General features: G+C 39.9%; 1 protein-coding gene across 1 annotated transcript in view; it reads right to left on the reverse strand.

Moving 5' to 3' along the window:
* The window catches only part of whrna (whirlin a), a gene marked incomplete at both ends in the record, with an annotated part of 233084 nt that overhangs the window by 16541 nt on the left and 201420 nt on the right, over positions 1–15123 (reverse strand). Inside the window, 3 exons of the mRNA XM_079257072.1 lie at positions 3206–3372; positions 4202–4778; positions 8439–8513. Coding sequence (XP_079113198.1) covers positions 3206–3372; positions 4202–4778; positions 8439–8513 — 819 coding nt within the window. The remainder of the gene's footprint in view (positions 1–3205; positions 3373–4201; positions 4779–8438; positions 8514–15123) is intronic.

Consider the following 15123-nt stretch of genomic DNA (forward strand, 5'->3'; position numbering starts at 1 on the left):
CTGCTGATCCAACCATTAACTTTAGCCATTTACAGGTGCTGTGGATTTTCAATGATCTTGATGTGTCAATCCGAGTATTTGTCAAATTTTGTCTTGATTTTTGCTGAAAATATTCAAACAACTTGGGAATTGACTCCTGGGTATGTGTTGATAGTACCTGCTTTTTTCCCTCCTGTCTGTTAATACTACGGATATGTTAAAATGTATGTAATAATTATGAGCGCTAAAGGGAGCTTCATCATTTTCAGCTTCTTGATACAGTGACTGATTTTCACATCATGTTCTACTTCCTGTCCTTTCTGCAGTACTTCTTGAGCTAAAAGGGCATCTCTACAGGAAAATTCCCACTAAAACGTGAACTTGAAACTTCATGCAATGTCATGACATTTCCAGGTGCTGTCCAGTGGCTGATTGATCATATTATATTGACAGAAAACCCCCAAAGCATGCTGCAGTTTCACAGGAATTACCAAAGAGAGAGAGCGAGAACGAGAGATAAGTAGTTCACAAAGGTATTGTTACTTATTCTAGGCCATATTTACATGCCTTGCATGTCACCAGCTGCCTAAAATTCTTTATGTTTATCAGACAAAAAGAAGTAAAGACCCCCAAGCTGGTTAAAAACTGTCTTTCCTTCAGGCAGATTTTTAAGAGGCTATAATCTTACTCGTTTCAGCACCCCGTGATGACACTCACGGGGGGTGATGAAGCAGGCAGTAAAACCTTGACGCATTGTTAGTAAAAAGCTTTTTATGCTACACAGTCAATTTAACTGTTTAAGAAATTCATCCAGAAGAAATTCATCGTGGGAAGGGAAAAAAATAGTTGAACAGCATCTCATCATAAACAATCAAGACTACTCCCATCCTTACTTGTTATTCCTGACATCAATCAATGAGGAGCAGAGGGGTTGGAGTTTCATTACGTTACAGTGGCTGAATTAATGATGGAACATGTGACTGAATGAATGACAAAACTGAGAAATAAAGCGACAAATGAGAAAAAAAAACCAGACTGCATGAGCAAACAGAGAGAAGAGAGAAGAAATCACAGTTAGGATTAAGAGCAGACTCTGGAGGAGGATTAGCAATAAAGCAAATTGATTAACGTCATGTAATCCTAAGCTTGTTTTTCCTACTGCACCACACACATCTGTACCTCTGCATCTGGGCTGATCTAAAATAATCAAAGTCTAATTCAAAACCATCTTTGACCCTGAAACTGTGAATATAAAGTGTAAAAAAATCATGATTTGAAGATATTACGATGTGACATAATGTCAGTACTTCGTATATATGTACTCATTTTGATTTAAAAAGTACAAAAATAAATGTATTAAACAATGTCGGAGCTAAAGATGCCAACCAGTTTTTGACAAAAACAACATTTTATGAAGATATTTTTGTTAAATGTACCAGGTTCACAAAACACTTGTTTTAAAAGACTACATTCACACTGAGCACATCTAGTTTTGTTTTTAATAGTTGTTTTTCATAAAGCCAGAAAGGTTTCCAGGAACGTGTGCGTCCACGTAGTGTACATGCCAGGCGCTGTAATGCTGCCACAGAAAACACACCAAAAACAGAAAATAAGACCGAGAGGATACACGGAAATTTGTGTGATGTAAAGGAACACACAAAAAAGAAAATGGTGCCGAATCGAGCCAAAACAGAAATATTTGTGTTTTTGAATTTTTTTTTTTTTTTTTTTTTAAGGATTTTTTTTTCTTCTGTTAATTAAAGCGATTTAAAGCTCATTGGCTTCTTTAGTACATTTGCAACGCTGTAATGCACCATTATTGTAGCTGCTGGAGAGGTTTGTATGGCATTGTTTCAGTTTCAAAATGCATTTTGAAAACTGATCAACTGCACAAAAATGGAGTGCATCCACAGTTAACAATGGGCGCATGTTTACCAGGTCCAGATGCTAACATGTCACAAAATGAGCCTAATTTGCATTTTTAGAAAGAGAATAAATATTTTAGAAATCATAAACTGTGTTTTAATGAATCCATATTCTATGGAGAATATTTCAGTACAAATTTCAGATCTAGTCTTTGATCTGGTACAATGTGGTTCCCAGGAATTGAGTAGAATCGCCTTTTAAGGCAAATCTGCATGTTGCTTATTGACTTGGTGGTCTTTGTGGTCTGCTGTTGTTGTGGAATATTCTATTCTATTGATGCTACAGAGAGGACACGGCAGCAGCTGATGGTGGCAGGAAGAGACTACATTTATTACAGACTAACACAGCATCAGTGTGATCAAGGGGAAGGCCTTCTTCAGGAGAAAGCCAGTCACTTATATCGGGCTCATCCCTATCCACTTCTTTACATGGACAGGCATGTCACAAGTTGCTAATTATACACTGTCCAAGCTGACCACTGGTGTTGATGTTACTTCAACAGATCATTGTTTACCAGGTGCAAAAGTTGACCTGCATGTTCAAATCTAACTTCCACACTGTCTAGTTGGTTTGTGATGTTTCCCTGCTCCAACACATCTGATGCAAATCAGGTGAAGCTCCAATGGCTTGATGTTAAGTTTTGCACAAATCTGTTAACAAGCCACTAATGATATGTTGAAGTAGAAAACATCTAAAACCAGATTTACAGATCCCTGCCCTATTCAGTCAAGAGTTGGGGCAGAATGGAAAATGCCAATTGAGATGAAACTAGACTTAAATAGATGCAGTGATTCTTACGTTTGCATTTAGTTTATCTTTTAACTCCAAACAGTATGAGCCCAAGATTGTTCACAACTTCATTTCATTTAAGCTGCTTATTTATTATTTTTTACAAACAAGACCTGCAAAAAATATCAAGAAAAAACATATTCTGCATTACGGATACCAAGCTATGAAAATATTCCATTTTTTCCAATATCCAACAATATTTCCCACTAACAAATGCACCAGTATGGAGTTGCTCTTGTGTTGGGCTTATACTGTATACAATGGAAAAATATAAATAAACATTGGGAAATTGGCATCTTTTATACAGTTTATTCCTTTTCTGCTTTGGGTTTGTTAGATGTCATATTTTTAAAAGCATTTTCTCAGAAAAGGCGACTGAAAGTCAAAACATATCCTCACAAGCACACCAGCACTTACTGATCAAATAATCAAATATCAATAATAGTACAGTTTGATTATTAATCCCCTTCTTCCATATTTAGCTCACAGCTGGTCTAAGTCTTCCTCTCACCGGTTTGGAGGGGTTGTCACCTCCGCCCCCCTGGTTGTCCCGGGGGAGGCGTGTGCGTGAGGAATGAGGGCTACTGTCTTTGCTGACGTGTCCTGTCTCAGCTATGTCTACGCCGCTGTCCTCACTGAGGGTTTGCCCGCTATCTGACAGCTGAGACAGGGCTCCACCTACAGGGAGGCAGGCAGACACAACGTCAGGAAATGTCATGAAGCTGCATCACACGCTGATCTGCATTAACATCTTCATGTTTCATCATTCTCCTCTTTTCCTGCACATCATCTTCCAGAGCTTTCTGGTCTTATTAGACATGGACATAAACAGAATGAGATGTCTTCAAACTGCACGGATTGGTAAGATTTTCTTGGAAACGACCAGATTTCACACATAAAGATTAGTGATGTTTTTAATGCAATACCTATGCAACACAATGTTCTGGGTAATTGCTCATTCCAGCACATTAGGCACAAGTAAATACACATTTAGAGATTGCACTCACAATAATTGTATCCTTAATTGTACCCATCAGAAGAAATATATGTGATGATTAAAGAGGCTCAGAATCTGGCAAGAATATGGAAATACACCCACATTGCAGTGTATTTTATCTTTGTTGTATAGATGTCTCAAACAGGATTGATTCTGATAATCATGTATACCTAACCTTAATAAGCCGTATGCATCGTATTCGAGACGTGCAGTTTCTGAAACATGTTGCATTACTTTATGGTAAAAAAGTATCGCTCAAAATCCTGTTATGCACAATATTATACCTATATTCTGCCCCTTGCTAGATACCAGGAGTCAGAATATTATACTACAATCAGTTGTGTGATGTAATGACACACTGTGATGGAAAGCCGACCTGTCCAGGGTGTACCCTGCCTTTTGCCCAGTGACCGCTGGGATAGGCTCCAGCTTCCCTGTGACCCTTATAGGCTTAAGCGGTTAATGGATGGATGTATGGATGATGTTATGACCCTGGAGTGTGTTTCTCACCTCGAGCTTGTGGAAGGGGCCGCACCTCATTGACGTCAGGTTCTGCATTGGGTCTGTGAACCTCCACTATAACAAACTGCTGTTTGGAGGCAGGGGAGGGAACCGGGGCGGGTTTGGACATGGACACCAGCTTAACTGGAAGAGAAAGTGGTACAGACGGAGCAGGGAGTGGTGGTGGCGGTGGGGGTGAAGGGGACCGAACAGGAGTTTTGGTACCTCTGCCCGGGGACTGTACCCTCGGGAAGGGGCCGATGTTATGCTGCGTGACTGTGGCCAACTGAGCGGATCTGATTTTGTCTTTCTTGGGGGGCGCTGAGGTTTCTTTCTTTATGATGGCAGCGTAGTCCCGAGAGGGGTCTTTTGGGCGCTTATGGTGTAATGAGGGCGAGGCAGGGCCATATCCCGGCTCTTTGCTGTGACTGTGTGAAGGTGGGGCTGTGAAGTACAAGCCTGAGTGGGAGGATTCAGATGAGGGGCACTTGTTGAGGAGGTCTCGTCTACTTGGCCTCTGCGCCCCCGGTGGGGGTGGAGGCTTGAAGGAAGGGGGGGACTCAGCTGTGGTGGACTGAACATCATCCTGAAGTGAGAGGATATATTCATCATGAATGATTATGGGTGTAACTAATACACTTTGGTCCAAAACTTCAAGCTGAAATCGTCAGATTAGTCACTCTGAAAGGAGTTTGCAGCTACAACTTTCAAAGGCTTCAAGTTTTGCTTCTCAAGAAAAAAAAATCCTTTAATTTAGAAAGACGAAACAGAAAATGGGATTTCAAGCAAGTTCAGACTTCAGCTACTTGCCCACAGATTTGTTTACATGCACAGAAATATTCTAACATTTACCTGATTAAGGTCCTAGTCTTGAGCATAAATATATCTGAATGTCTATAAAGAAATTATTTCTGATTACAAGCACAGTTGTGAATGAATGGCGGCTGTGAGTGACCAAAATACTTCTGGCTGAACAGCAGGGAACTACTTCAATCAGGCGTTAAGACCACCCAAGTGGTAGCACCTATGTATCAAACAAAGGTAGTACTGCAGTTTTAAAGCCCAGAGGATTATTGCTTCCCACACATAAGGCCAGATCTACTAAAGGTTTGCATGTAGTAAAATGTGTGCAAACTCAAGGCAGATGCAAAAAAACATGTAAAAACTAATTTACTAACAGCGCACTGAGGGTTGCAGTTTTCAAAGGTGCAAAATGGTGCGTCCGCATCCAGTCAGTACATCTACTGCAATGAATACGCAATATGGGGCGTTATTATTTTGTGTTGGGAGGGAAAAAAAATTCAATATTTTAATTTCATATTCACGGTATGCTAATAGAAAATGCACCAATATTTAACACGTTTCAAAAGGAGGTGCAAGAAGTCTTTGTGCGTAATTGCGCACACATGGCTATGGTTATTGTCACAAGAAGCAGAGAATTAAGAATTAAGAATTATGCAGAGAATTATAAGAATATTTTTCGTATGAATAAGGAAACAATTATTAAAACATATCACTTGTCCAGCATTGCTATTATTGACCTGTGTGAGGAACTCAGGATGGATTTGGAGCCATGAGGAACAGTCTTGCAATACCCGCAATGACAAAACTGCTTACAAATCTGCATTTTCTTTTTTTTTTTTTTGCATCTGGGTCATTCCAATGTACAGTAGCTGTCCCAGCTGGGATTCCCCAATCCTGTTCTTCATGTGCTGTCAGTCCTAAAGGCCATGTGTTGCTGGATGGCTATGGTTATTGGGTCTCCACGCTCCTTGCAGTCATAAAATTCAGTAGCTGGAATTCCCAGAGTGATAGCATGTGTAGCTTGTGCCCCACACAGACACTGAGCATGTGGACAGAAATCGCAAACATGCATTTGCTGAATGTGCAGTGCATCTGTGATGCCAAAGACATAATTACTAATGTAGCAAAATATCTCAGGTCAGTGCACGATTTTTTTATTTTATATATATTAAAAAAAAAAAAAAAAAAAAAAAAAAAAAAAGTCTTCTGTTTTTGAAGTTGCGAGCTGGCAAATTTTAGATATAGATGCTTATTAAAAGTCTATGAGACCTGTATATTAGAAAAATGAGACTGTCATGGTCAGAGGTGTACAATCCATGTGCCATAAGGTAAAAGTCCTGTCTGGCAACTGTTCCAGCCAGTTATTAAACCAGATGAATTTAATTAGCTCAGCTCCACTGCAAGGTAGATGAGCCTGTTAGTGAAAACACCTGTTCTAAATGCACAGGCAGATTCAAAAACATGGCAGGACTTTTACTTAAAAGCACCTGGATTATCCACCTCTGGTCATATTCATTCATGTTTTCTTTCTTTATTTTAATGCAAAAGAGCAGACACCCCACACCCTCACCTGTTTTATTTGCAGAAGTTTTATTATATGCCTTTGCTCCCATACAGCATTTATTTGTGAGGAAGTCAGATTTCTTTGCTTTAGCTCATGCTTTCTCTCCAAACTCATCATTCTGCAAACCATGAAAATCCCCCAAACCCTCATTTAAATAGGGAGTCTCCAACATGTTTGCACCTTTAGACATTTATGCAATCACTCTTAGCAAATCACCCACAAACGATGCTTCAGCCCCATGCCCAAAATTCTGGATTGCACATGCAAATTACTACTTGCAAATTGGGATTTTAGTAGATCTGGTGCAGACTTTGTCCATTCAGACACAGTAAATGATTCATTGTAGGGGAATAAAAACATCACAGCTGTTCAAGCCACATTAGTGGAAAAGGATGAAACACAGTTTAAAACTATACATCAACTTTTCTCTCAGTGACTCTTGATATTTTTACATGCAGCAACTTTTCAGTAACCTTGTAGTAATAAAATATCATTATAAATGATTGCCAAAAATGCAATTATTAGATAATATTTTCTAAATTCTCAAAATTCTTTTTATCAAAAACCTCATTATGGAAACAGTTAATATTCAGACACATCCCCTGAATTCTCCTTAACTCATCGTGCTCGAGTTTCAAAGTAACTTACTGGAATGTGCCCCTGATCCTCTTGCTATTGTTACCACACCTGCTCCTGTTTTTTCTTTTACTTCCTCTGCCTGGTTTCTTTCACTCTTTAGCAGTTTGAGGTTAATGTTGTAGAAAGATAACTAATCTGTAATGTCTTTGCCTCTGACAAAGTTTTAGTTAAGTCCTCCATGAATCCTGTCTTTGCAGCATCTTAGGTTTGATCACATCTAATCCAGCTGAAGTCTCTCCATCCCCCTCTCTCCTGTCTCATGGTCCTGCATGTGTCTTTTCCCTATTTAACCGCGGATCCTGACGTCAATAGTCAGAACATTGCTGTGCATGTAAGTGGTGATAAAGTAAGGACATCCAGAAGCTGTTAACAGCTCATGTCAGTTCAGTGTCAATAAAGATCTGAGTTATTTCACAAGTACTTTAAAAATTTTTTGTCAAGGTTGTGAGATTTTGCTGCCTTTCCTGTATGGTACAGAAGAAAATAATTAAAAGCATTCTTTAAAATGTAGCTTTGAAAGCAGAGAGAAGTTAATCCAAATAGAGACAAGAAGTTTTGGTTAGTTTGGGTGAAATATCCTCATATATCCACATCGCCACAGAATCACACAAATATACAAACAAATAGTTTAGACTTTTTTTTAAATGTCTTCTTAGTTATTGTATTTCATTATTTTTAACTAGCACCTGCAAAAATTATACAGAGAAAAATTAATTACACCCATCTGTACCATGTTGTACAGACTAACTTCACCAGCTGACTTGAAGACGTTGTGTTTGCCGGATCGATGCCGCTGGTTTCCTGTGATTTCAGGTAAGAGTGATCGAACACAAACTTAAAAGTGGAATGAAACACTGAGACACAAATGCAGTGAGACAAAAACAAATAAGTAAATAAAATGTTAAAAAACAAACAATAATGAAATAAAGTGGCGGATGACCCTGGATTAAAACAGCCTTTTACTCAAACTGTTTTCTGACCTCATGGTGCAGCTGTAGGTTTGAGAGGAGGAGGAAGCTGCAAGGGTCATCTATGTAAAGACTCAAATCTTCTTTTTTTTTCTGCTCTTATTCCGTGCGAACACTTCTACCTCTCCAACTCCGTCTACAAAGTCTGAAGGTCAGCCATGCTTCAAGTGCTCCTATTGCATTCTCCTCACTTTTGCCGTAACCTCCCACCCCCTCCCTGCTGCCGTGCCCGTCTTTGTCAGGCGGGTATCTGCCTGTCGGCCGAACTCACCAGAGAGATGTCAGTCAGCAGCGTGTTCAGGCTCTCTGGGGGATCCTCCTCGTTGCTCTCCGCCACACTGTCATTCTGAGACGTTCAGATGTGAAAAGGAGGTAAAAGGAGGGTAAAAAAAAAAAAGAAGAAGGGAGGGTGTAAACAGAGAGCAAAGAGAGAGAAAAACAGAGGAGTTTAGGTTTAATTAAAGCGAGGGAGTGAGTGGAATGCAGCTTTTCAGCAGATGTTAAACACAGATGTGCGTTCTTCCCAAAATAAACACCAAATTAGCCTGAATGTGAACGCTCCACGTCTTCTGGAGAGAATGGAAAGATGTCACTTCTGCCCACGTTTGCTTGCAAGCTGCAGAGAGGGGAAGGTGAGCGAAGAAGACACGGACACACACACCCGCATGCACACACACACACACACACACACAGAGCAGCCATCATGTCTTCTTTCACAAGCAAAACACACATGCTGTGAAATCGATAAAGAACCATCAACTCAGTTCAAAGCAGGATTTGAAGGCCGGATCCCACCGCCGTGGTGGAGAGGAGGTAATTTGCAGCAGGGGGGATGGGGGGGGTGGGGGGGTTGGAAGATGGGTGGGGGGTTCAGAGAGATGTTGCCCTTCATTTAACTCTGCCACTAAACCAAAACAAAAGCCCCATCCATTCAGCCTAATTACCCCTCCTTGCCGCTTGTGGAGCTCTTACATCCAGTCCATTCATCACAAGAGTCAATCGACTTTCGACATGCTGAGACGCTGCTCAGCAGCCGGAGCACGCTATCTGGGATCTACTGTAAATGTGATTGTAGTCACTTATAATCCGCAATGCAAATGCTCAGAGCAGATGCAGGAAGTCTTGGTTTGTCAGTGTGAAGCGCGACAGATTCTGCAAACCAAGACGCTGAACATGTTGGATCTGTTTCATCTCTTCCTGTGTCAGATGTGACGGCAGCTGCAACGTGCTCAATGACACTCCAAATGTCTCTCATGTTTGATGTTCCTGCTCTTCCCCCCTTGAGGAGCTGCAGCTCTTTTTGCAGTCTGACATGTCTCTCGGGGTTGAGTCACAGCGGGAGTTGAAGGTATGATTGCATGAAATGACATCTTTAGAGGGAAATGTGCAGTTTGATCTGATACAGCTGGACCAGTCATGGATTTGGGTTAAAGTTAAAGGTTGAGATCAAGGGATTTAACCCTCTGGGGACCAAAGGTATTTTAGAGAAATAAACCTCACCTGACTTTTTTTTTTTAGTATAAAATGCTAATAAACACCACCTTTCAATGCCCCATAATGTCCTATACCCTGTTTTTTTTTTTTTTTTTTTTTTTATTGAAATATCATAAACTGCTATGTAAATGAGGCTCCTTTGCTTATTATAATTATAAAGTATTATAATTTCGAAGCATGACCTCGAAGCAAGGTACTGAAGGAGACTGAAGCACCGCAGCTTTCCGAAATCACTGTCAGCTGCACACACTGTATCTGTTACCAAGTTATACATCTGTTACGACGCCGTCGTGTCGTTTATGTTGAAATAAACTACCGTACTTGAGTAATGCAAATGTTTGTTTGAGGAATTACGCATGGTATGCGTGCGTAAAAGCTGTTGTTTTCATCATTTATCAGCCTTGTAAATACAGAAGGCAGCTAATGACACCGATGCAGAGTGATTGACACTGTTTGGAGGCGTTTCCTGAGGCATCATCGGCAAAGACAAAGGCTCTGATTGGAACACCTATTTTGACACAACACTGTATCACCTATGAATGGGCTACAGTGATGCTGGAACTACCGTCTGAAAGCCCGGAGTCTCCCGATTAAGAGGGGGGAAAAAGTAAGTTTCTATCTTTTATGGTTCAAAAGTTATGCTCAATTAAACGACATTGTCCCTGGCATCGCGACAATGCCAGGGTCCCCAGAGGGTTAAAGTTGAGTTGATTAGGATGGGGGGGGGGGAGTTGTTACTACATACCTGGCCATGAGAGTGACTCTGAAATGCAACGTTTTAATGATTCAAAACCCAACCAGCTCTCTAATCTGCTTTACACAGCAGTGGTAGCAGTCACCCATGGGTCCAAAAGCAGCACAAACAGACACACATATGTGTGAATACAAAGCAGCACATACACAATAACTCATATGTAAATGTTGCTTCTCAGAGGGGAAAGCGAAAAGGCGGGCAAAATCCATCCGAGGCATTTGGAGAGAGAAGGGCTGCTTGGCGGATAAATCTGCAGACAGTCAACAGCTTATCTCTGCTGTCAGCTTAGATACACTGTTTATGATCATGCATGCGTGTGTGTTCATGTGTGCAATCGCTGGTATTCATCCAACCAAATATTCACGTGCTGATGTATCTACCACTGGCTGACACATTTGTGTTTGAGCCACTGGCCTGAATGTAAACTCAACTGAATGAAGGGGTTTCTAACAAATACAGCTACAATGGAAAACATACAAGTGTATAAACAGAAAGGAAGGAGTGTCTGAATTAGCATAAACTGCAGGGATTTGAGGTTGGCTCTGAAGGGGGAATTAGGGAATTAGTCCCCGAAAACTGTCATGTTAAAATGATCAACTTTACAGCAGGAATAAAATGTTAAACAATGATCATAATCAATATTAAAGTGGAACTATTATGGGCATTTCAGGCTAATTTATTTTTATTTCTGAGACCAGAAGGGCTGGGATTGTTCGGGTTACTGTCACAAATCGCTTTATTTACTTCAGACCGACCCTCTCTGTAGGCTGTCAGATCAGCCTGTGGGCAAAACGAGTAGATTGAGACTCTTCCACATTAAGCCCCGCCCCCCGCCAGATATAAATTGCCACTGATTGGTCAGCTGCCACTGCACTACATCGGGAGCGCGCACCGCACGTGCTTTCGCCGTCATTGTAACGTCTCATAAACAGAAGGATTAGGCTCATATGAACTCAATAAAAAAACAAAATACAATGTCAACACATAGCATGCAGCCCTACATGTTGGAACCTGAATCAGACCCTGAAAACAAAGTGGAAAACAGCAACCCACAGCAACGAATGCAGCAGGATGTCTCTCTTTGGTAAACTCACCAGCCATCGTTGGAAATACCTTTATCCCACGTTTTCCACCCGCCTGATGTATTTGTACATGCCCTTGTTAACCAGTAGAAGGTAACCAATCACCGAAGCTTATCCCCCGGGACGTCACAAGGATTTCCAAGTAGAAAAAACTCTCTAAAACGACACGTTTTTTGTTGCCATGGAAACCAAATGGAGAGAGTGCTGGAACTCAAACTCAAACATGTGTTTAGGTGATAAAAAACTGTTGTTCACATGTCTGATGAGGATTCAACACTGTAACACTGTAGAAAGCTCAGAAAACTTGAAATATCATAATAGGACCCCTTTAAGGATTATAATCAATAATATGGATGTTTGATATATGCTGTTTTACCAATATCTGATATACCAATTTTGTCCAACTCTTATTTTCCGATACTGATACCAAGTTTTGGATCAGGTTTTGGCAAACAAACAAACTTATCTGGAAAACTATGCACAACATCTGTTAAATGTTGTCAATTTGAGTTAGAGGAGACTAAAAACTAAAAAAGTAAAACCTGATACTGATAATTTCTGATATTACATTCTAATGTCAGAATCAGCTGATAATATTGTATACTGATAATATTCGACATCTCTCATCAAAATCCCAGGAAAAAAAAAGTTCTTGTTTTTAAGCTATGTATACAGGAAGTCAGGAAACAGAGAAAAATCTAAACATTTAGTATGATTGCATGGGAACTTCATCAGTCAGGTACAAAAATTGGTTTTAGTTGAATGTTGAGATTTATTTGCTCACTAATTCACTAATTTTAGAGATACACTTGTACCTGCAGTAATAAATGAAGATTTGCTTATGTAATATATTGTCTGCTTTCTGCCCAGTGGATATGAAGGTCAACCAGACTGACAGCATAAAATATATATTTTTTTATTGAGGTTATTAATGGCCTTGCCAGGGAATGAATAGAATTACTTTGTTGAGTCCCAGTGACACATGCTGAAACACCTCGCAGGGTCTGGAAGCAGTAGCAACCCTCTTGTGAGCTCTTCACATCAGGATGACTCCAGACGTGTCTCGGAGGAATTAAATCGTGTTATTAAGGAGGTCCTTTTCGTCACTATAAGGAGTTCATGGGCTTAGCCTAGAGGTGAAACATGAATCAACAGGCAAATTGACAGCTTCTCCATTCGACTCAGCCGTCTCATCACCTTGACAGATTATGCAGTTTCCTTATCAAAGATACTCAAACTTCCCCTCTTGAGGCAGTGACTCACCCCTAACATCGAGTGAGAAATCAACCTTTTGTGACTGAGGTCCATTGGCTCAGACTTGATGCTGCCTACTGAGGATAAACCCAAATACAGTAAGATTGTGAGTTTTATCGGCAGTAATGATACCTGGATATGCCAAGTGGAGCCATTAAAATGAATGTATTGTGGATTATGTCTCATGGAGTAGAGCAGCTTCAGAGATGCCTGTAGGACCTGATTTATGATCAGTTTGTTTCTGTCCTGGTGAGCTATCTGAGCAAACAAGAAAGGTTGCGTCGTAACATCAACTTCTATTCAAGATCCCATCCCAATCAAGGTGTTCAAGTAAGTTTCTCCCTTAAATAAAACTTCTTACTGGACTTAATCAATCATTCTTGCATGTACGCAAGGTTTTAAATTTACTTTGATTAAACCTTAACTTAAAGGAAAATTCCATTTAATTATTTGCCAATTTTCATATAAATAACCTAAAAGGTTTCAATGAATCAGGGTTCAGAGCACAGAAACGGTGCTGGTGAAAGTTACCAATGATCTTCTCGTGGATAACAGATCTCTGTTTATACTTGGCCTATTTGATTACAATATTCCCTTAAAGAGGACTGAACATGTTATTGGGATTAACTCTTTAAAGTCCTGGTCTACCATTTGGTAGGAAAATTTGCCGTGACTTTGATCAATTACTGAGAAAAAGTTGTGGAAATAAACCTGCCAGAGCATCTCAACCAATTGGTTTGGGTATGTAAAACCCAAGCTTAGTGAATTTTTTTTTTTTTTTTTTATAACACTACTATTTCAAATTTCAACCATTTTACTGTTATTATGATTAACTTCTTTTTAACATCGCAACCATTTGCTAAAAAAAAACTTGTATTCTGTTTATTCTTGACCAAAACAAATGGCAAAACACAGGGCTTTTTGCTTGTCTGAATGTTATAGGGGTAAAGAAACCACATTAGGTTGATTTAAGTAATATTTATCTGATATATTCAGTTTGGCCCTGCGATAGACTGGCGACATGTCTTGTCACCTGAAGGCTACTGGGATGAGCTCCAGCTCCCCCGCGACCCTTACTGGGATTTAGCGGGTTCAGAAAATGAATGAATGAAGGAATGAATATTCAGTCTGTTACACACACCAGAATAAGTCAGGGAGTGCCTCAGGATTCTGTAATTGGACTGGTACTTTTCACAATGTACAACCTTCCATCAGGCAATATTATAAGACAACATGGCATAAATACCCATGTTATACAGATAATACTCAGATTAATCCATGAGGCCTGGTGAAACTAATCAGTTGATCAGAATAAAAAGATGCCTTCAGGCGCACTACTGAACTTTGGTGAAATTTTCTCACTGAGGGACCCCATAACAATGGCTAATTCAGTGTCCGTCTTGCATCATGTCTCTTCTTTGAGCTTTCTCGAGTAAGTAAAAGTCGGTCTGATGTTGACTATTGTTTTACTTCCTTTTATGTCTCTGTTTTCTTTCTTTACTTCTTCTGATAATGTCCTTTTGGATTTCTTTGCTGAATCAGCAGTGGATTGCAGTCATAATGCTCAACTTATTGATATCCAGTTGATATAAAAAGGAATCAGAAGCTTTTAAAGAGTTTGGAAGTCAGAAGGTTATGTGGTGCTACTTTAAAAACATAAAAACCTGGATGAGTCTCAACTTTCTCTTTCTAATTCAGACAATACTGACATTGTCTTTGCAACTGTGTTTCTCTCGCTGTTTAATTACTCTGGATGGCGTAATTTTGGCTTCCGGTACAACAGTAAGGAACTTTGCTGATATTTTTGACCAGGATCAGTCCTTTGGCAATAATACAAACCAATATTCTAGGACTTTCTGAGACAAAATTAAGACCCTCTTGCTTCAAAATGATGCTGAAAAAGCAGTCTATGTATTTTATACTTCAAGACCAGATAGCTGCAGTTTCATATTAGGCGGTCCCAAAAATGCTCAGGTATCCAGCCGTTTGAAAATGCTGCAATTGAAGTTCTGATGAAAACTATCAGTAGAAATCTCATTTCTCCTCTTTTAGGTTCTCTTCACTGGTCTCTCAATAAAGCCATAAACAAAATTTAAGTTCTTCTCTTCACATATAAAGCACTTTGTGACCAAGATCCTAAAGGTTTTATAGTTCCACACTTTCCCACCAGAGCAACTTGCTCAGATTGCAGACATCCTCTTGGCTACTAATTTGGGATGGGCTTCAGCTTCCCCTCGACCCTTAATTGGATGAAGTGGCCTAGAAAAAGAATGGATGGATGGATGGATGGATGAATGGATGGATGGATGAATGGATAGATGGATAGATATACTGTTGGTTTCTTTAGCTCTAGTATAATTATTAAGAAACTG

The sequence above is a fragment of the Telmatherina bonti genome (genome assembly GCF_933228915.1).
Source record: "Telmatherina bonti genome assembly, chromosome: 17".
NCBI lineage: Eukaryota > Metazoa > Chordata > Actinopteri > Atheriniformes > Telmatherinidae > Telmatherina > Telmatherina bonti.